At 35.2% G+C, this 24,475-nt stretch overlaps 1 protein-coding gene across 1 annotated transcript in view; it reads right to left on the bottom strand.

Moving 5' to 3' along the window:
- Positions 1-7,502: 7,502 nt before the first annotated feature.
- LOC123518074 (importin subunit alpha-3-like) overlaps positions 7,503-24,475 on the bottom strand; it is a 29,950-nt gene continuing 12,977 nt past the window's right edge. The window contains exons 3-11 of the mRNA XM_045278659.1: positions 21,485-21,689; positions 18,841-19,001; positions 18,395-18,621; positions 17,192-17,317; positions 15,091-15,225; positions 14,695-14,871; positions 13,655-13,817; positions 12,808-12,899; positions 7,503-12,677 (exon numbers count right to left, since the gene is read on the bottom strand). Of these exons, the coding sequence (XP_045134594.1) occupies positions 12,585-12,677; positions 12,808-12,899; positions 13,655-13,817; positions 14,695-14,871; positions 15,091-15,225; positions 17,192-17,317; positions 18,395-18,621; positions 18,841-19,001; positions 21,485-21,689 (1,379 nt within the window). The 3' untranslated portion in view covers positions 7,503-12,584. The remainder of the gene's footprint in view (positions 12,678-12,807; positions 12,900-13,654; positions 13,818-14,694; positions 14,872-15,090; positions 15,226-17,191; positions 17,318-18,394; positions 18,622-18,840; positions 19,002-21,484; positions 21,690-24,475) is intronic.

The raw sequence follows: 24,475 nt of genomic DNA, 5'->3' as shown, positions 1-24,475 counted from the left end.
TTATATATTTTACTTCCTTAAGACTATTATACAAAAATACTTGGTATAATCACGGATGTTTACTATAAATATCTTATAAAATATCTGTACAGCAATTCAAAATATCAATGTGCAATGATGATGCAAGTTATTATGTTACCTTACTGGGAATGGTGGTAATGAGAGGGGCTTTGGGGGTGTGGTGTTGGTTTAGGTGATCCTTTCACACACTGGCATCAAGCTGGTGAGTATAGTCATGGCCACCAGAAGAATTATCCCTCTGCACTTACCTCCACTATGATCAGCTATTTCTCTTAAACTCAAGCCTTTTGATCTGTTGAGAATCTACCAAGTATCAAGATTATCATTTGATCAGAAGACTTAAGACTGAGTAAAAGCACAGAAGGCAGTAGAGATGAGTGTAGAAGGTTATACAATTTCAAATTACTTTCTCCTAGATTAAACTGTGGATTTCATTTTATCATGCATTTATATCTTCCTGTACAAAAGAAATACTAATCATAAAAATGTATGTGTGTACTTTAAAGTTGTTGAAACTAAGAGTTGGATTTGTGACCGACTGTTATTCTCCCATTTAATATAATCCATATGAGAGAGAGAGAGAGAGAGAGAGAGAGAGAGAGAGAGAGAGAGAGAGAGAGAGAGAGAGAGAGAGAGAGAGAGAGAGAGAGAGAGAGAGAGAGAGAGAGAGAGAGATTGATTTTGAAGTAACTCCTTTCATTTACTCCAATCCTTCACCTTTCTCTTTCATCTCACACTAGTCTACCTTCCATTCATTATATGCTCTCAAGATCCAACCACTTTCCTTCCTTCCTCAATTTTGTTTCTTGTCTCACTTTCTACACTCTCATACACAATGAAACCAGGAATCTTAAATTCATGTACCTTATTCATTTTTTCCTCTTTCTGACTAATTTCACATTCCTTTATGCTCCTAAGTTTGTCTGAAACTTCAAAATCATGTCATGTCATCCTCTCCAACACCACCACCTTACTTTTGATTACATTTACATTCTGCCTCACTGTCAAGCACATCTATGAGCTGTCATAATTGATCTGAATTAAATAATTAATAGCACTAATAAATAAAATCACCTTAGAATGACAATATGAGTGTAAGATGACCTTCCAACAGAAAAACAAAATAAGGCTAAATATAAAGCAACATGTATGATGAGGCAGCTTTTAAAACTATAATAAGCATATTAATAGAAACTTGTTTCAGGAATCAATCTTATGATTCTCACATTTGTCACACTTGACTGATCTCCTTATTCATAAATTGCACAGCAGTTCTTTAAGCTTTGACACACTGAGATAAGTTGTTGTGAATATCTAGAGGTGTGGAATACATTTCTGAAAAATATGAAACACAGCCATACAGGATAGCACAAGACACCTGATATTTGTCAAATTGTTGGCATCAGTGTTGTACAGATGCAACATTCTGTTCTATTTCTTTAACATATATAAATGAAGCTTTCAATTCGTGCAATTAATAAACTTACACTCTAGTTTCACTATAAGACTGTTAAATGAAGCAATATTCAGTAAAATATGCCAACAAACATCTTCATTTATTTACTTATTTGGGGGGGAACAAGGTTAACTGCAAGAGAACAGGCAGTGTTGGGAGTGGGGGGAAAAAAAATTGAGAGGATCTTAGGAAGTAAGGCTATATGAATAGCTGAACACTCTTAGATGTCTAACTTGTCAACACTCTGCTGCTTTTCACCTGTTCAAAACTCGTATACAACTTTAACACTAATGCTTAGTCTGGAAAAATTCAATGTTTTGGAAAATAATATATACTCTATTTCATAATGCTTTAGCTGTTTTGATTGTCTTTTCCCTCAACAGTTTGCATATATTCTCTTAAGAGAATCAACACGAAGAAAATAGAGGTATCTGATATTCCTTCTGTTTGCAAAAGGTTATTATTACAATCTGTTTTGCTTGTATCTACCGTAGTCCACAATCACCCATAACAAACTATAATGACAAAGGTGGTGGGTGACTCTTGAAAAATATTTTCTAACACAACTGACATAGCCTGCAGTACTACAAGTTCATCTATAATAAGGCATAATGCTTGGGTCTGTTTTCTTGGAGCACTATATTAGAGTCAGGATGTCACAGATATGAGCACAACAGCTTAACAAGTGCAAATATGTTTTGAGTGGCAAAGGTAGTATTACTGATGATGATGATGATGATGATGATGATAATAATAAAAATAATCATAGCAATAATAATAATAATAATAATAATAATAATAATAATATGTAATAATACATGATAATAATAATAATAATAATAATAATAATAATAATAATAATAATAACAATAATAATAATGATAATAACAACAATAATAATACACATGGCCCTCGATTAAATAAATCCTAACAGTACAACAAATTTGGAATTAATGCTTTTAGAAACGTCAAAAATCTAAAATAACAATAAACACATATGAAATCCTATTAATATAAAATAAAATAAAAAAATGTATTTTTATATACTGCAACATATATCATAAAATTATAGAAAAAGGAAAATTGTCCTGTGTTTGAAGGGAGGCAGATATGGAAGTTATCGAAATATGTTAACTTTGTGCAATTACCATTTTTTTTCTTTTTTATGGAATAGGGGAAGCTGCCCGAGGGTCACAAAAAATAAGAAAGAAAAGGCCCACTTGATTGGCAGTAACCTAAAAGATTACGAGTTAGCCACAAATCTGGAACAAATGTCCTGGGTTCTAATGCACCATGTTAACACTGGTCCCACCACACATGCCTCAGTCCACACTTGAATCTTAAGGAATATAAGTATGTACACTGATCGTTCCTGCTTTAATTCTTGTGTTTGCTTTGCGCCAAGTTGTTTCCTGAACAAGAAAAGCATAATCATGTGAATCTAAATTATTCAGTTGTCTCAATATATTACAGAATTTGGTTCTCTTACAAAATGGTAATTTCATTGTATAGCAGTATTTATCATATGTAGGTATTTTCAAGCAATGGATCAACCTTCCACCACTTTTAATCCCTTAAATTGAGGGCCAAGTATAATGATGATGATGATGATAATGATAATAATGATGATGATGATGATGATGATGATAATAATAATAATGATAATAATAATAATAATAATAATAATAGCAACATTGTGGATACCAGTCAGACTTTCACAGTTGATGAAATGAATTTGTGTTCTGACTTTACAATTCTTTTTCCTCCAGCTACCAATTGATATTCATTAGGACACTCTTCCCATATGCAACTGATGAGGAGCATGGAAAGTCACTGTGTAGTGTATAGTATGGCAAAGAAAGATGCTTCTTTGTTTATCACTTGTCAATCTACTCTTCTGATGTTAGTCTGGCACTTCATGGATGATTTATATAATCTATATATGATTATAAGTAATGTCCATCTTTTGAGAAACTGTGGGATTTCAATTACCAAAAAGAGGCAATGAGTGAATTAGTGTAATGGATGTTATTATAAAAGAGGGATATTTGATTTGTGTGATAAACTTTCATATGAACATCTCAAAGGGCAATGCTAAAATGTCACAGTTTAGGAGAATGGTTCAAACCACTCGTTAAGTTTACTCCGACAGCTAATGCAATACATCAGTACTCATTCTTGCACGCACACACACACACACACACACACACACACACACACACACACACACACAAATGGGCAAGCCTCTTAATGTGTGGCCCCTGTTCACCTAGCAGTAAATAGGTATGGGATGTAACTCGAGGGGTTGTGGCCTCGCTTTCCGGTGTGTGGAGTGTATTGTGGTCTCAGTCCTAACCGAAGATCGGTCTATGAGCTCTGAGCTCGCTCTGTAATGGGGAAGACTGGCTGGGTGACCAGCAGACGACCAAGGTGAATTACACACACACATATACATGTACATACACACACACTTCTTTTACTCACATCTACACATCTTTCAAATTTATAAATATATCCTTGTAGCATTCTCACAGCATATGGACATTTATATTTGTGCATGCATATTAATACATATACACAGACAAATAATATGGAAAAACTTTTAGTCAAGTGTCAATATATTTGTTCTGATCAAGTAGTACCTGATCATTGGTTTGCTCCACCATTTCATGAGTTGTGACATGATGTACAAAAACATCAGGACCTTAACCTCATTATGATCCTGATGTCCAAGACAACTTACTTGGATCTCCTGGGCTTGATCCCTTATAATGGTCTCTCATTCCAAGTACATGCCTTCATGTCAGTTTGGGGGTTTTTAAAAAGTGCCAGTGGGGACATTACATGGCTTAAGCTCTCTGATAAGTGGTTTTTCAGTTAATCTTTCAACTTTTTGAGAAATTATTTATGCAATTAATTTTCAATAACTTTCTTTTCTACTTAAAAAGAACTGGTAAGTAAAGCTTAGTCTACCCTCTTTTGCAAGCCAAGCACTTTCTATGAATCTCTAACTATTTTTCTGTCTCAGTCAAATAGTGTCACAATTGTAATTGATTGCAAACATTAAATTTTTATTCACAGTATAGTCATGGTCAGATGTTAACTTGTTCTATTCACTCTGCTGCATTTTTAATTGAATCCTTTGTTCTACTGTCAGTCTTATTAAAAAAAAATCAGATTACTGATAGATTCTTGTCATTTACCCAGATTGAGGCAAAACATAATGCGAGTGCAATAAGTTATTTGACTTCTGATCAAAACTAGCTTTTTCCTAACTTGCAAAGATTATTCTTAAACATTCATGGTTTACTCCAGACTATATATATATATATATATATATATATATATATATATATATATAGAGAGAGAGAGAGAGATATAGAGAGAGAGAGAGAGAGAGAGAGAGAGAGAGAGAGAGAGAGAGAGAGAGAGAGAGAGAGAGAGAGAGAGAGAGAGAGAGAGAGAGAGAGAGAGAGAGAGAGAGAGAGAGAGAGAGAGAGAGATTGTTCCATTCAATCCCATAGATGCCTTCTCCTCACAGCTGTAATAGCTAGCTACCTATTTGTATTAGAACTTTGTCCTGTTCTAGTATTTAATTCAGAACTGCATAATTCATGTTACAAGAGATAAAAGTGCAGCAATGAACATCTGCTTTTAGTCCTGAATCACAATATGCTCCATTCTTGTTCCAATAGTCACTGTCAACACAGTTTATTCATACATGCTGGGAAGCTATGTTAATGGACTCAACCTACTTGCCTTGGGTCACTCATAAATCAAACAAAAAAGAAATGCTAACAATCCTTATTAATATATATATATATATATATATATATATATATATATATATATATATATATATATATATATATATATATATATATATATGATGCACTGCTGTATACTGTGTTCATGTCTTTGCACTGTAATTCTGAGAACATTGTAAACCTGTCTTTGCATTGTAATTCTGAGAACAATGTAAACACAGTAATACTTCCACTGGGCAGTGCACTGATTTGTCTAAATATGGCTTGTTTTGAAAAATGCATGGCAAATTGACTTTATATTATCTTATTCATAATATATACCACAATATTGTCTATATAAGTGTGTTTCAAAAAAATCATTAGAGGTTTTAATTTAAAGGATTACAAAGTAAATTTGCTGTATCTCTTAAAATCAATATTTCAGATAGGTTATTCAATCAGTGGGTGGAAGACGTATCAGCAACAATTATGTACAGTGTTTCAATGTCCTCAGACTCAATGACATGAGTCAGTTTTGAGAATTAATCTAAGGCATGCAGAGGAAGGACTACAGCATATATGTCCTGTGGCTTCAGGCAGCATTTTCTTTTGTTTGAAAAAGTTCATATCTCTATATCTTTTCAACATGATAATCAATTCTACTGTCTTATTTAAAACCATGAGGACTGCTGTGCTGTCAAAAAACATAAAATGCTGTGCATATTCAGTAGCAAACTAATGGAGAGAGAAAAATGCAAGGTCGTAGAATTTAAAACAAACTTCTATGTGAAAAAACATATTGACTCGTTGCCATAATTCACCAGAAGAATCCATCCATGACAAAAATTAAGAATATTTCATAAAATAAAAATTTGATAACTAGAGGAATAAATACATACATGCAATCAGACTTCCTTGTTTCATTTAATGTTTATGAAACCATTCATTTTCAATGTATAGGAGGAAAAGAAGAATTTAACAGAATAAAAGATACCAAGTTACTGAAAATAGAAAAGATGGGACAAAATCAAGGAATATTTACCTGGTTGTAATTAATGGGGAAAAAAAAGTTAAAAATAATAGAAAACTTTTAAAATTGCTTCAGGAATATCTCCAGCAAAATATTACACTTTGATATTCTAAAACCTGTAAATCAATTTAACAAGGGCATAACAAATCAAATAAGGACCAAACAACTCTTTAAAAATCAGTTGAGCAAAATAATATTATGATTATCTTTCATTGCACAGGTTTTACTGTTTAGATATTGCTTTCATTTCATCATCAAGTTACAACTGATATTTCTTAATTCCTTTCCATTTCTTTCTTCCCCCCAAAACCTAATTATTGCTCCTGTCAGTGATTCCTTCATTAACTTTACTCTGTCCCTAAATCATACTGAGACTACTGATGAGGAATGGCAACTACTGGAGAAAGCCTTCCTAAGCTGGTTTTTACAATGCAGCCAAAAAATAGCTGCAATACTTGTCATAGTCATAAAGACACCCATGACCAGTTGGAAGCAGAACACAGACCAAGAGTGAGTTAGTGGTATGATCTTGGTGGTAACAATGACTTTGAGTTATATTGGTTACTGAAATGTTAGTGTGGTGATGACCACTCAAATACACTGGCTCAATTTAGCAAATAAAACACAAATATAAGTAGTAATATGTGAAAATCATAATGCAGCATGTGTTATCAAGTGTGTGTGTGTGTGTGTGTGTGTGTGTGTGTGTGTGTGTGTGTGTGTGTGTGTGTGTGTGTGTGTGTGTGTGTGTGTGTGTGTGTGTGTGTAATTCACCTCGGTCGCCTGCTGGTCACCCAGCCAGTCTTCTCCATTACGGAGCGAGCTCAGAGCTCATGACCGATATTCAGGTAGGACTGAGACCACATCAACACACAACACACCGGGAAAGTGAGGCCACAACCCCTCGAGTTACATCCCGTACCTATTTACTGCTAGGTGAACAGGGGCCACACATTAAGAGGCTTGCCCATTTGCCTCGCTGCTTGCCGGGACTCGAACTCGGCCCTCTCGATTGTGAGTCGAGTGTGCTAACCACTACACTACACACGGTGTGTGTGTGTGTGTGTGTGTGTGTGTGTGTGTGTGTGTGTGTGTGTGTGAGAGAGAGAGAGAGAGAGAGAGAGAGAGAGAGAGAGAGAGAGAGAGAGAGAGAGAGAGAGAGAGAGAGAGAGAGAGAGAGAGAGAGAGAGAGAGAGAGAGGAGAATGATTGAGACTAAAAGGAAATGCAATTATTGATAACTACTAATCTGTTAACTCCATGTTCTCACTCCTCCTGCATTCTCACAGCACAAGACTTTTTGTTCACTCTCATCCTTTTTTATTCTCATTACTCCTATTGTAAGAGATGATCTTTTCATAGATCTTAATCAGTTTTTTTCTTTCATTTTCACATAGCTTCTCAACACGTGAGTCAGCGTCCAATGTGATGACAGATGTACGGTACAATCTTATCACAGTCAATACGATGGGAAGACCATTCTTATCAAGAGAATATAAATCTATTTTGCCAGTGTACGGTGTGTTTAATAAAATTTTCATACTGTTCCAACATTAGAAGATTAGGCTATTTTCTTCTGACCTCTCCTGATGGTAATAATGTCATGCGAATATGAATTAACACTAAGGATGAAAAACAAAAGCAGTAATAATGGTAAAACTTGTAGTATGCCATGAAAACGAATAAATAAAAAATATACCAGGCCAGTAACTCCTTTCACTCTATGGTTATTCATGACAATATGACACTTTTTACTCAATTTATGATTTTAATGAACAAACATAAAACTGGAGACATTGAAATGTTTAAACTACTCGATCACTTTTTATAAGTGATGTCTGCCAAAAAAAATATTCTTAGATTTACATTAGAAAATATTATAAAGCTTGACAAGGAGTCATAGCAGTTAAAGGCTTAGTGGTGGGATAAAGTAACTGAAGTACTAAGCAAATGATTCCTGGCCTTTTTGTACATACATAGGCATAAAGGTGTAGCCAATGTATACAATGTTTTTCCAGTTGTGGCAAATCAGTATATTGCTATCCTTCTTGGTACGGGTGTTTGCCAAGTGGATATAAATGAATAATAAACACTAAATTGATTTGTCACACTTTTAGTCATCAACAGTTTGGCATAATTTTTTTTTTCAAATCACAATTGATACTTTATCTCTATCCTGGTATGCAAATGTGTTTAACTGATCTCTTAATGACATCCGATAGAATCTGATGCTTCCCATTTCCTTTGCTCTTTAGTTATCAAGTTCATTGACGTGGAGAGGGAAGGATAGTGAGCAACATGAGTTAGGTAAGTGACAGCATGGATATGTAACCACCAATATACACCTACCACTAACTTACAAGTCTTCACCAACAGTATATTGAAATTTAAACACAAGTATACACTGTACTGGATCTCCTCACTGGCACCAATAAAAATTATATTTTATGATAATACACTAACTATTAAGTATATGTAATTCCTCTTCCTTAAAACTTACATGCAGCTGCTAATCTCTTTGCTCTTGTCTATATATCTACACTATTCCTTGGGATTTGTCTTTCTCTTTCCAGTCATATCATTATGCTGTAGCAATGTGTGGGTGTTTGGCTAACATGATTACTGAAATTATTTCCAAATAAGCAAAAAGATATGATGCATTATTGCTGTAAGAATGAATACTGCAATATGAAAGTAGGTCAGGGAAGGTAAATAATGCACATGCTGAAAAACACAATTAAGATGGTGACAATTAAGGCTTAGGAATGCATGTGGTGGCAAGTGAGAGAGAGATAAAGATCCATGATAAAACTAAATAACTGGCCTATAATCTCCTGCATTAAATATAGTCTGTCACACAAGCTTTCAATACAATAAAACTGGAACAGCCAAAAATCATGTATGCAAAAACTGCATGAAATCTATTGCTCTACAGTCATGGTCAAAAGTCAAATAACATTCTGCACACTTGCACCTTGTTTAGCAATTTCCTGCAATCTTAAAAAATCATCTGATCTGCCAACAATCTACCAATGTTGAGAAATTGTAAGAAGTCATATATGGATACAAAAAGAGATTCATAAGTTATCCAACACTGTTCGAGAAAATAAAGATCAGTATCAAACCATATGCTGCTGATGATTCTAAATACACAAGAGGACTTAAGACTAAGGGAAATTGTTAAACATAGCACATGTGAGTAAGGCTGATCATTCAACTCTCTGTCCATGAGTATATTTATACCAATGATCCTCTGAAAAATCAGAAAATGCATGATTTTTGTCTTTGATCCCTGATGACTGCATGTGTAAGGAAAATATATTTAGCAGACTGATAACATTCTTCCTGAAGCTTTTACAAAATATTGGAAATATATATCTGACAATGCTTTTTTAATAACTATATAGAATTGAAATACATCTGAAAGCTTAAGCAATATTTCAATTCATGTATTCATATAAATAAAAAAGCAATGGTGTCAAAATTGTGAACAATGTGCTTCCACCACTCTTTGCTGTTGCTGACATTAAATGTTTAGTTGTGAAAAAGAGATGTAGTAACATTTTACATATCCAACTTTTTTGTGTGACTTTCTTTCAATGCATGGAAGGGAAGGATCCTTTAATTTCTTCTCTACATGAGGTCTGGTAAAAAGTCAACCAAGCTTATTTACTATCCAGAAACCTGCTGGAGCCAAGAGGAGATAATGGAATGAAGTGCGTAACTTTACTGTGCAAGCTTGATTTGAATGACAGCCTCATATGAGGAGTTTGTTGGTGCCAGGCAGCCAATGTGTGCATGTCACATTTTCATTATAAATAATGACAGAATCAATGAACAATGTTACTGCATTACTTCAATAAATTCCAAAACCTTTTAGCACTGATCCTATGATCCTATAGAATGCTTAAACCAATTTACAGATGGCTGAGCTTCAGCATTCATAAATACTATTAACAAGCTGACAACCACTCATTAACCGAGTGTGCTGGTTGATCATGATATACTGCTGGTTGGTTATCTGCAAAACTATCACCAAATCCTAGTAGTAGCTTAGCACATGCCATTTCATGATAATTGATTTAGGCATGTAAAGAGTGATCACAAAATTAGTGTCCAGTCTCCTTTCGAAACTCAGGAAACAGTGTGAATATAATAATAACTATTATTTCCCCAAACCTAAAAGGGAAAAAAAGTCAGATGTTAACTTCTCGTGACCATTATGTTATGCATGATGGAAATGCACAAGATGGTTAAACTGTCAACAAACAGTATAGCATCAAGCAGAGGTTCTTAATGATATCCATAAAATAGTTAGGAAGGGGGGGAACACTGTGCCTGTGATACACACACACTGGCAGCTGCATAACAACTCCTTAGTCTTTGTACCTGATCCAGGATTTCTTAACCAAGCTTAGAATTCCTCAGCTTAAGCAGGTTTCCTGCTTGCTATACATAGCTCTTTGTGATTTCTGGGTTCCACAAATGAATATACCATCTGGAAAGTTCTGAAATGAGCTAAGAATATATCATAAAGAACATAACAAAACATAGCCATGCCAAAATAGGACTCACAGAAATATTTCCTGTTACTGAAGTACCACTGAGCTAAATTTGTGAATTCACTACAACAGAGATTAGATTCAGAACCCAAAATACATGTTGATAAGCATGTCATTTTCTTTTCCGCCTAAGATTCAACTTTTTGAGTGGACCTCATACATTATGAATAAATATTTAAGTATTTACTGTCTCAAATAACAATGGTACTAATACAAAAGTACTAAGAAAAATACAAATGAAGCAAATACCTGTGAATGAAGTTTGTGCCACTTGCTAATCCCTTTTCCTTCATGAACTCCACACTATGGTCAAAACTTGAAAAGATGACAACTTGCCTTCATTTATATCATTAACAATAACATGTTTTTCTTCTAAAAAGCATGTCATTAAATTCTCTTACATACTAAATAAACAATATCTTACCAGACATTTTGGTCTTGTCACCCTCCCACTCTCAATAACTATCATAGTGGGAAGTTCATAAACTTTGTTTGCTTAATACATATATGACTTTAGAGGCCCCTTACCCCTAGATATATGGAGGACTTTTGAAAATTGTTTATAACCAATAGAAAATGCATACACACACATAAACACACACGCACGTATGCACACGCACACACAGCCACACCCAACATGTAAAACAAAAATAAAACAAGTATTCAAATACTCTTTCTAGGAAATGACAAATTCACAACACAATCTAAAAAAAACTGTCTTTGCTTACTCATCAAATATAGAAGCAGCCACTATTATTGTGTGTGTGTGTGTGTGTGTGTGTGTGTGTGTGTGTGTGTGTGTGTGTGTGTGTGTGTGTGTGTGTGTGTGTGTGTGTGTGTGTGTGTGTGTGTGTAATTTTGAAAATTTTGTATCAAATAATAAAAATTGAAACATAAAATACATGCTACATAAAAAGAATGATAAACAGAAGAAACCTACAAAACCAAAGCAATGTGTGCCAGAGGGAAGCATTTATGCCACAATAATATCATTTCAGGCAGGGCATTGTGGTGTCATGAGAGCTCAGTAAGCTTTGACAATGACCAATTCATTCGACACTTTATCAATGGCGAACAGCTACTTAAATGACTGGCTGTGAAGTGTAGCTAACATTTCCAAATAGCCCTTGTGACCACCACAGGGGCCACATTATGTAACTATCACCTGATTTCCTCCCACTTATTTGACTTTTCATCAATACATTCCTCACTATGATCATGACTATTTGTAACTCGGTCAAACAGTTTTAAAATTTACTATAATGTTATTGTTTGTAATTCACATAGGTTTCTTTACAATGAAAATTTTATGATATCATGTAATTACCAGTTTCATTTGTTTTGAGTCCAATTTCAGCAGTGAAAGCATTTTCAAGATGTTGGTCTGCACAGATATTCTCTTTAAGACATGTACTGGTACAAACCTTCTTTGTACACTTCAAAACTCCAACAAGTATGCCAAATTTCACCAAACTGATAAAATAATTCAAATATAATGATAATTAGTAAATCTGAATGAATGATGAATAATTCAGGCAAATTTTAGTTATTCATTGAGATGTGGACATGTACAGAAATATCAACAGTAAAGGACTATTAACAATGATGTGTAAACTTGTATTCTGAGGTGTAAGTGTGAAAATAACACACTTTGAAACAGTAGTTTTCTATTTTCAATATTAAAAATACAGCTATATGTAAGCTTCACCTACCACTCATTATATGATTCATTATTTGAGTAAATTAAATATACCTATAAGCCAATAGTCACTAAAAGCGAAAACCTCCCTCACTAGTACTATTATTATCAAATGCATACTCTGTTTCTGTCGATTCTGGAACTAAACTAGGATCTTCAGTTTCCTGGAAAAGAGAAAAGAAGCAGTGTAAGATTTGAAGACATGCTGTATTACAAGAGTACCTCTGTCCATCTCTCCATGCATGAATTGAAAATGTATTGCAAAACCAAACATGAACAACAGACAATACTCACATCCTCAGAGAAGTATCTTTCAATTATACTGTAAGCCAGCTTATATATATCAACATTTTCGTGGTTCTGAAGAAATTCAATTTTATCTAAACCTGAAAAGAAAAAAAAAAAAGGAAAAAGAACATTACTAACTCTAATAAAGTGACTTTCATTCATAATAATCATGGTTATTTTCAAAGACAAAAGTAAATACAACTTGCTAAAGTTAGTAAAACTGGCTAACATCAGTTATGGCTGGACAATAATTCAAACTTTTGACACAAAATCTTTGAATATGACAAAGTTCTATACCTTCAAGTTTATTACAAGTGGCAATACTACAGAACATATATTGTAGCAAAATAACTACTAGATTATGCAATTCTGATGCTGCTGAAAAAAAGTTTTAAACCAGAGATGTAAAACCTCAGAAGAAAAGTTTATTCTGAAACTATCTGAGATGGAAGTTGTTTCTCTAATCATATATGTGACTAAGCCACATATATAAATTGTAATCTCATACTCTGGTCTTGTCTTCACAAGTAGTAGTGTTAATTTCCCTATTTTAAGTGGCCTACATGAAGTTCTAATTGGTGATGATGTGCCTGTGTTCATGGTCACACTGAAGATCTGAATAACCTCTAACACCTTGCCATTCACTTACTATGTATGTAACTCCCATTTCTTCTTGACTATTGGCCACCATCTTTGTCAAGTACTAATACACCATTTTTTTTTTTTTTCATCCTTTATTACCTGGTGCTTAGATTCCTTCACTCACTCACTTATTCCTTCCTTACAATATCCGAGTACCTAGCATGTCTATGGCCACATTTATTCACCCATTCACTCACTCTTAACAGCTTACCGCCACATTCCTCAATCATATTTGCCACCACCTCCACCTCATCACCCGCCCTGTTGAGGATGTTGGAGATGCCATCAAGGACCACTTGAATAACTTGAATATCTTTACAAGTCAGCAAGTTGCAGAAAGGTGGAATGACACCCTTACTTACAAGATACGAAACCTGAAATATGAAGATAAATATCTCATTATAATATGTGAACTGCAATATCAAAATATATATATATATAAAAAAATTAAGATAAGTATATACATAAACATAACAGCAAGTTACCACAAATCTATGCAGTAATAATACAATGACCAATGGTGTTACTTTACTGTGGAGTCCATCTATCCTTGGTTCATATTACTAAATGTTTCAGTATCTAATCTAGATTGGCAGTGAAAGTTATTGGGATTTTCAAAGGTGCACTAATGGTTGTTATGCCTGGCCACAAATCTACAGGCCACAGTTAGAATTCAGGCAGGGACAGCTGGCACACCTCACTCAGTTGTTGATTCTTCTTTAGCATTGGTCAATAAGTGGGTTACTGGGGAAACCTGTGGAAGGTAAACTGTGGAAATCTGGATGGATGTGAAAATTTTTTTGTCATCCTGCATTGTGGTGTAACATCCATCACAAGCTTAAAGGTCAACGTGTAGCTACAATGTATGCTGCCAACATTACTTTTGCCTATTTCATGATTCTGGTAGTAGTTTAACTAGATCATGTATGATGAGAGAGAGAGAGAGAGAGAGAGAGAGAGAGAGAGAGAGAGAGAGAGAGAGAGAGAGAGAGAGAGAGAGAGAGAGAGAGAGAGAGAGAGAGAGACTTCAAATGATCACCTCTCTAGCTTTTAAAAACAATGGAGGAACAGTTCATTTAAGGATACAGGCCCTTCTATCATTTTCCATGGTTGAGGGGAGGTAAACTAAGTGAATTACAGTATGTAATAAAAAAAAAAAAAAAAAAAAAAAAAAAAAAAAAAGATCTTCAAAATAAAAAAGCTGTGCAATGTGCATACAGATCATTGGGTATGCAAGGAATCTGTACTCACCTGCTGTTTACTGCCTGAGATAGTGAGATTACTGATAGCCCAAGCAGCTTCTTTTTGTGTTTGAAATTCTCCTTTGGTTAGCTGGCTGATGATCATGGGAATGAGACCTGCATCAATCACAGCTTGCACTTGTTGCTTGTTACCAGCTGTGATATTGCTCAAGAACCATACAGCCTCCTATGAGTAAAAGTAAACACTTAACATGGTAATCAAGGTAATAATACTAGACTTATGTCAACATTATCTTCATATTGAAGGAAAGTTTTCCTCTTTAAATACATTATGTGAAGTTAGAATTAAATTCACAGTAAAAGAAAACAGACATGTAACTATATAGCATCTAATAAATTACCAAATAAATTAACTTTGCTTTAACTCATGGACAACGTGACTAACCTTGTTAATTTTTTCTTTCTGGTGTGTAAGTAGAGCAGGGAAGTGAAACAATGCACCACAGTTGAGCACAACTTGTGTCTGATCATCTGTACCAGTCACAATGTTGCCAACAGCTCTTAAAGCTGCTGTTTGAACCTGTCAGAAAGCAAGATTTACCATACTTTCATGTGTGTGTGTGTGTGTGTGTGTGTGTGTGTGTGTGTGTGTGTGTGTGTGTGTGTGTGTGTGTGTGTGTATTTACCTATTTGTATTTACCTAGTTGTATTGTATAAGGTTCCAGCGAGGCTCATCGGGTCCTGTCTCCATTTATCAAATTTTTCTTTAAAGTTATGCACATTAGGTGCTGTAACAACTTCATCACTCAATGCATTCCACTTTTCCACTGTTCTATGTGGAAAACTGGATTTTCTAATATCCTTCACACACTGCCTCATCCTGATCTTGTGCAGCTTCTTCTGTCACCAACACCAGGTCTTCCTTGTCAATCTTTTCAATGCCATTTACTATTTCATACATTGTTATTAAGTCTTCTCGTTCTCTTCTATCTTGTCAGGTTGGTAGTCCCATTTCCTTCAGCCTTTCCTCATATGTTAGGTACTTTAGCTCTGGCACCATCTTTGTAGCTATCTTTTGGATCTATTCTAATCTTATATCTTTTTTTAAGCTTGGTGACCACACCACTGCTGCATATTCCAACTTTGGATGTATCATGCTCATAATATTATTTTCATCATATCTTTGTCCATGTAATGAAATGCCATTTTAATATTAGTTAATGTTTTATATGTTAATCCAAATATCTTATGTGCTTTTTTTTTTTTTTTTTTTTGTGTGTGTGTGTGTGTGTGTGTGTGTGTGTGTGTGTGTGTGAATACATATGTCATATGTGAAACATATTTGAGAAATTAATTTGTTTAAAGTCATGGTAACATTAATCATTACTTTTAGGTACCATGTACAGGTCTGTGCACAGAAGATGTATGTCCATGTGGGTCCAACTCTTCAATCATGGATTTCAGTGATACAATCCATGGTTAGTCAATGCCATGTACAACCCTTTCTCACCAGTTTTAGACTGATAGTATATTCCTTAAAATTTTACATTTTGTGTGCAAACTATAGTCACTCACCAATAACATTCTCTCTCTCTCTCTCTCTCTCTCTCTCTCTCTCTCTCTCTCTCTCTCTCAACATAACCCACACGCAAAGCATATTCTTCCAATCTGTATAAAAACCACAATTACTCAACATAATCTCTCACCATTCTTTTATTCTGTTTCTCTCTTTTTGTCAACCCTCAGCACACAGCCCAAAAACACACATTATTATGTATGTATAGAAATACAGTAACTATCACATAAGCCAAACCAAAAGGAGGGATGGCAAATCCAAGTTAGCCAAGATTTTTTTCTCCCACTTTTGCACACCTGTTACTATTAACAGATGATATTGTCTGTTTAACATATTACATTAATAGGTACTACATGCATGGAACATTTGAATTGAAAACATATCTCTTATGTGAGTGAAAGCCAAGGTAGACACTGCTTCTTGACTAGTAAGTCAGTTGTGTAAACACTGATCTTGATGAGCTAGCAATGCTACAGCACAAGAGCCTGTTTTTGTGTCTCTAACAGCTTGGCGAACTCCTCAAATAACATAAACGATGTAAGAGATATCGGAGGTATTTTAGCCAATATATAAGCCCAGTGGCTTAAAATTACTTAATCAAAGAGCAACCATGCCTACCAATGCACTCAGAATGGAATGTAGAAAAAGATCAAATATAATAATGAATAAACAAATAGGATAAAAAATTCCTGAGTATTCAACTTACCTGATATCCAGATTATTCGTGTCTGACTTAGCAGGGTTTACTGTATTACAAATCAGTCACTCACCAAAGTCCTTCACTAATGCTTTATCCAACACCTCTTACCTTTGCTCTCCTTGTATTGGGGTTAGTTGGCTGTAGCCATCACTCTTACAAAGACTATATTGAAAGGGATCCAAAAAATATCGCACTAATATGTGGAGGTGTTTTAGTATCTACATTTTGATACCAGAAATCATTAAAAATGTGACTTCTCATAAGACTAACCTTGACTTCTTTATGAGACAACAAAGGTATAAGCCTTGGTACCACCCCACTGTCTATGACCAGTTGAATGTTTGTATTTCCACCATCCGTGAGGTAACTCAGTGCCCAGACGGTGTCCACCAGTATCTGATGAAAGAGTTTTACATGTTATCTATACATCAAGATCTGAAAGTTGATATTTATAATAATTAATGTGCTAGGAAGGTACAGACTGAAGTGGTATGAACATGTTAGGAAGAGGGAAGAGGGATAAGTGCCATACACTCACGAGAGTGTTCCAGTGTTGGATGTAGCTGAAAGGAGAACAACAGATAGATCAAAGAATATCTGGAAACAGTGTATGGAGGAAGATATGAGAAAAATTATCAGAGAAAAGATCAGTTATAACTTAAACCTGAAATAAGGGAAAGACTCATAAGCAATAAATCCCATAAGTGAAATTACTGTAAACTCTCACTGTATTGAATTGTGTTATACTGGATTTTGCACTTATCAACATAATATGGCCTGCTGACCATCTATCTGATATATTGAACAAAGGTTGGTAAATGAGGCTAAAAGTTTGATCAGCAGCAGCAGCAGCAGGGGAGTGATTGAGGGTAGGAGGGAGGGAGAGTGTGTGTGGTAATGTTGAGTGTGCACTGCACCCACACACACACACACACACCAGATAGTAGAGAAGAACTAACCTTAATCAAATGATACATTTTGCAACACCCACCACTTGCCTGCATACTAAACAAAAATAGGTGTGTAAGAGGGCAATCCAAACACTGTTTTCTTAGAATCTTTGCCTTAATTGTCAGTAGTCTACCCCTCATTTAAGATTGATGTATTGAGAATTTACTGTAAATAAGGATATTACAAAGAGGTAATATATATATATATATATATATATATATATATATATATATATATATATATATATATATATATATATATATATATATATATATATATATATATATATATATATATATATATATATATATATATATATATATATATATATATATATATATATATATATATATATATATATATATATATATATATATATATATATATATATATAGCAGAATTAGCAATATATATTAAAAAGAATTTGCAATGACCTTTAAGTAGAAGACTAGCCAATAAAACAACCCTGATTAATCAGCAAATTACAAACGGTTGCAAGTTAAGTGGAAAAGAGAAACTTACTGAGGTATCCTGGTGATGGATGAGGATATTGAGGGCAGGCAATATTTCCTTTATGGTCTGTTGGGGTGGTGGTGGTTCCTTGTTTCTGCACAGATTTACGACAACCCAAGTAACGTTCCTTAAGAATCCAATGGGTATCTCTGGATTTATGAAGCTAAGGAGAGGCTGGACAACACCCAGGGAAATGACATAGTCTCTGAGTTGTGGCCCATCACCAATTATATTACCTGGAAAAAAAATATACACAATAAGTACATAAATGAAAAAATACATACAAAATGAAGTTGTAAAGATTTCGATATAAAAAGTACATATACAAGTTTTAAAGAATTTATGTTCAAGTTTACTGAATCTCTGGTACTTGAAATCACCAGTACTCTTAGTTTCCTCAAGACTGAAATCTGAAACAGCAAAAAGAGGAATGATATAGTACATGCATTGCTCACCTAGGGCCCAGACAGCTTGTTCACAAACATTCTGGCTTGAAGAGTGTAAGAGCTTAAGAAACAAAGGTACAGCTCCAGCATGGACCACTGCCTGTGTCTGCCTTGAGGTGCCTGAAGCTATATTGGTGAGGGCCCACGCTGCTTCAAACTGCAGTGAAGGACTGTTGAGGGAACACAAATCTAAGATGTTAGTTGATAAAGAACAAAAATCTTCAAGTTACCTAAGATAACATATTCATTAGTTAGGATTTGTAAACACACACTTATTTCAAGATTATGATAATTGTACTATGAAAAGACCTACAACACTTAAATTTCACTGATATTACACCTATACTGAGATGTATTTACACAGCTTTGTTTTTATAGCAGCTTTAGAAATAAACTCAACTGATAATCCTTTGTTCAGAATGTTTGGGACTAGAAATATTTCAGATTTTGAAATAGACATATATTTCTGACTCAGTCTTTCACTCTTACACAATCATCTCACATTAGAAAGTATTCTATAACACAGTTTTCAATACTATTCTCTTCCACAACTTTGCATCAAGTGCTCATGTCTCACAGCCTTACCAAAAAGAAGATACATCAAATTTCTGGAACATTTCATTTTCTTAGTCCCAAAGATATTTCTTTTACTCTAAACTCCATTCAATGTTTAATAAACCTCTGTTCGCTCATCCACACCAATATGGTTCATCTCTACTTCTATTCTTTATATATAAAAAAAATAAATAACTTTTCCATTTGTTCCAGTCCCTTGCTACTTAGAATAAGAAATCATTCCCCACTCATCTCATCACCTTACTCTATGTCATAGGATGGATACTTTTAAACAAGACTTTGTAAACAAGTCACATTTGCTTGTGTAAGGAAAGGCAAAATAATTCATACTCCTCCCTTGCATCTACTCTAAGCACTATACAAGACCATAGGAAAATAAGTACTCTACAAAAAGTTCAACGATTAAACAACATTGCTCTACCATCAAAAGTTTTGCAATCCTTGAATCTCTATCACCATGCAACTCACCACTCTTGCTGACCACTCTGTGGCCAGCCTCAGGCAGTTTAGTCTCAAACTGCTCAACCCTTGCCACAGTGATCTACTCCCCGTAATGCATTGTCACCTAGACAAGCCCTTTGCGCCTACAAAAACCTGGCCATCATCACAGCCTGCACTGACTGCTACAAGTGCAGCACCAATCCCATTCTATTCAGGGTGATTAATGACCAGTCATTCATAGTCTTGTTTGTCATTTTAGTTAATTTTATCTTTTCATCTTTTTACAATGTTTTAATTTTTCTGTTCTTCATTCTGCCTCTTTATTTGATTTCTGTCCATCCCCAAATTATCTTAACACACACTGATCTGCTCACCAACAATTCTCTCAAACACCCATTCTACTTTCTTATATGTTCCTCCATATCATTCCACATATTTCTCAAACACTGAATTTCCATTACATTCTCCTTTGGTACTCCCATGTTCCATGTTTCACCACCACACACACAACACAGTGGGCACTACTCTTTTAGAATCATAACTAATGTTATGATTCTAGTTTAAAGACTATTTTCAAATCACCAAATACTTTCCTTGTACTCCTAACCTTTGTCTCATTTCTCCAAACCACTGTAACTGCTGATCCCAAGTACAGTAAGCCCCCGAATTTAGCGAAATCCAGCTTAGCGAAACCCTTATTTAGCGATTGTCTGGAAAAAGGCCAAGCCCTCAAGTTTAGCGATTTTCTCTCATATTTAGCGAATGTACCGCGCTACACTGTCCCACCTCCCGCTTGCTCTGAGCCAATTGTCTCGCCTCCCGCTTGCTCTGAGCCAATCGTGTATCTATCTGGCCGTGATGTCAGCCCCACAGTGTCTCCGGCATTCCCACTCGACACTTGAGCTATTGTGTGCGTTAATCAAGCGTGTGAACTCAATTTTTGTGCTCCCATCCTTGCTGTTTAGCGAGTTTCGCTATCACCATGGCCTCCACTAGTGGTTTGCGGGTGCTGATTCTCATGAAGGTGGCGATGTTGCAGCTGTAAATGGGGACTTGAAATGGGGACTTTGGGCGGATGAATGACTGATTGGTATTTTTCCATATTTAAAGTAGTATTCAAATTTGGCGAAATTCCAATTTAGCGATGGTTTCAGCAGACTAATAGGATTGATAAATGTGGGGGTTTACTCTACTTGAAACACTTCACCTCTTCCAGTTCTTCTCCCACTTATCTTTCAATATCCATTTTTCACCACCTATCTCTTTCTAGCATTTATCTACTCTATTTTACTTTTACCAACATTCTTGTTCAGCTTCCTATTTCTACAAACACATCCAAACTACTACACCAGTCTTTTCAACTTCCTCTCAGCTATCAGTTGTATCATCATTAAATAGTAGCTGACTCAGATGCAATAGCCTTTCTCACTTATCAAATTCTAACCTATGCCTCTTACTCAATTCCTTTACACCACCATCCAAGTACAAAGTAAACAACCACAGTGGCACTACACTACCTAGACACAAACCTACTTTTGAAAAAACTCCCTCATCAATGATAAATAAACAAATAAATAAATAAGAAAAAGAAGTATAAGAAAAATTACAACAGCAAGTAGTAATATCATAAGCTTACTTGTCGGTGCCTTCTAAACATTTAACGAGAATAGGAAGGATGCCAGATTGAATTAGATCATCTATAGGTGGATTTCTGTCAGAAGATAGCAGCTTTCGAGCTGCCTGTACTGCTGGCAGTTGTACCATCTGATCTTCACTTGCTGCATTCTCCACAATCAATGCCAAGTTAGCTGCTGTTAGCTGCTTGTCAACATCATCATCATCTGAAAGGAAATAAGAAACTCAGTAAAAAAAAAGGAACAGTGGTGAACAAGTGGTCAGGACTTGGACAAGGAACTCTTACTGATCCAAATTCAAGTCTCGTTAGAGGCTGGCTATTTTCTACTAATATGAAATGCCTAAAGAATACCTATGTTCTTCCTATTAATTGTATCTTTGATGGTGATTGTAATGGGAAGTTCTGATAGTAGTATGGGCCAACCATCTAGTGTACACAGTAAATGACCATATGTGTGAGTAAATAACTGTAGAAGTACTATAGTCGGAAAGTATTTTCATAACTTAACCATACATTAATTAATGTAATCTAAATGAGTTTACAAGCCAAAGTTCTAAAAAAGCAGACACAAAAATGAGAAGAATTGTTGCCTATTCCAAAGGTACTCCTGAAGTGCCTGTCACACCTTGATGATTTAGAAAACATACACTGAATAAGTTATGGATGCGCTGTTCCACTGTTTGGGGCGCGTTGAAGTACAGTGTCACACGTACGCAGAGAGAGCAAGAATTTTTTTAGTATGTACAAAATTCTTAATGTAGGCCAGCATATGGCCAGTACATTATGTATATGCTGGGGATATGTTAGCACTATTATCATTCATTCTCTGATTGTTCCTCATGCGTTGTATTCGTTTAGTAAGATGGCCAGCGAACCCAGAACAGATTGCTGTCAAGTATGTAATGATCAAAGGATGTGCACCAAATGTATGTAGTGTACAACATATACACAGCGCAAACAATCACATCACATTCGATGTGATGGCAATGAATGCAAATACAGTAATACCTTGAAATACAAGCTACTTAACATACAAGTTTTTTGAGATACGAGCCACAATTAGGTTACTTTTTGTTTTGAGATATGAGTGAAATTTTGAGATAAAAGTCATGCTTCGGGATGCTGCCACTAGTTGACGCACTGGTCCAGCCTCAGCTGAGCTGGTATCTACGTGTTTCCTGCTGATCTCGTGCATTGTGACTGTTCTTTAATCATTTTCACTCTATTTACTTACCTTTTTTTTATGTTTACAGAAAGAGCCGTTTTAATTTGCGTTTCATATTTTATGTGTGAATGGTGCCTGCACCCCTTCCTCCCTTCCTCCTCCTCCACGATTCACCTCCATTAGCTGAAAATGTCTATTTCCAAGATAAAAACACTAAATTAAAGAGTGGTTTATGCTGGCGCTTATCATTAACGGGGGTGGGGGGGAAGAACAATGTACACAAATCTCTCCACAGCGAGGTCTCTATTCTCTCTCTCTCTCTCTCTCTTGGCTATTTAAAACTTAATTTATTCTATGAATAATGTTTACAGAGTCGTCAATGAGCTCTTCTGTGGTTATTTGAGCAGCGGTCTCCTGTGGGTGGCTATATTTGTACACATGACCACAGTCTCAAGTGAGGTGAGATGAGGCAGGGTAATGTCCTGTGGAATGCACCCTTCCAAGATAAATATATGTTATAAAAGTAGTTTATCCATTAACTATATTCTCTTTTCTTATGTTTTCTTATGTTTTTATACAATATTTGTTATCTACAAGTACCTTTTTCTTACCTAAAAACATGTAAAATAATTGGGGTGCTCTTTTTGGGGAAGGTTGGAATGGATTAATGGCATTTCAATGTATTTCAATGGGAATTTTTTTTTTTTTGAGATACAAGCAATTTGAGATACAAGCTACATTATGTAACAACTTAAATTCATATCTGAGGTACCACTATAGTACATGATGTGTTAAAAATGTACTCATTGCATAAATGCCATGTTTAGAACATTTTAAAAAGCAAGACAGTACAGAAGTGCTGAAAAGAAAGTACCCGCTTGCTATCCTGTAACACTAGAATGACCTCATAGATTTGAAACTATCATGAGTTGATTTCTTGGTCAATGACCCATGGCTGAAAAAAAAAAAAAAAAAAAAAAAAAACTTGTAGTTGCAACATAAGATCTCCTTGCAACAACCTTTTCATACAGTCACATATGTCATGTAATCAATGAACATATGTTACTTGATCATTATGTGTATGCTACTTAAAAATTACCCATTCATTCCTCACACACTCAGTACTTTCACCTTTCAGTGCCATACGTCACGTAATGGTTTCATATCAGTTTGCAGTACGGTATGAACACATTCAATTAGCAATTCACTTGCTACCCATATGATAGGCATACACTCCGCATATATTGAAAAAGGGCCAAAAAACTAAGAGTTCAACGTACACCACTGTTTCACATACACTAGTCATTTGTTGTCTTAATTGTCAAGGTGTGACAAGGCCTACGAGGATGTGACATGTGAGACTACCACCCACTCTCGAGTTTCAGAGAAGAATCTTTTGTTGGAAAAATTTTTCAATTTTTCATACAAGTTCAGACCTGCATAAAAAAAAAAAAAAAACTGTCTGATTATCTGAATATATATATTCTTTACTTAAAGAAAACCCTTTTATACATTTATGAAATGATTCATAGTTCTTAAGAATGCAGCACAGATCATAAATATTTTCTTTTTTTAAGATAAAATAGAAACTTAGGAAAACCTCACTTTATCAACTTGTAGAGATGCGACCAGTAAACTCCTTGCCATCTTAGCCCATATATTTTCCAGCAGCAATACCTGGCAGATCCACACCAGGTGAAGGCTTCAGGTTCCCTTGGATTGGTTAAACTCCCTAAAAAACTAAGCCTTCAAGGTCCACCCACTTGACCCTCCCCTCCTGGTCCATGCCCTGTCCCTCCCCGTGACCTCAGAATGTGTGTGTGTGT

The sequence above is a fragment of the Portunus trituberculatus genome, chromosome 43, assembly GCF_017591435.1.
Source record: "Portunus trituberculatus isolate SZX2019 chromosome 43, ASM1759143v1, whole genome shotgun sequence".
In the NCBI taxonomy this organism is placed as follows: domain Eukaryota; kingdom Metazoa; phylum Arthropoda; class Malacostraca; order Decapoda; family Portunidae; genus Portunus; species Portunus trituberculatus.
This window is presented reverse-complemented; position numbering and strand designations above follow the sequence as displayed.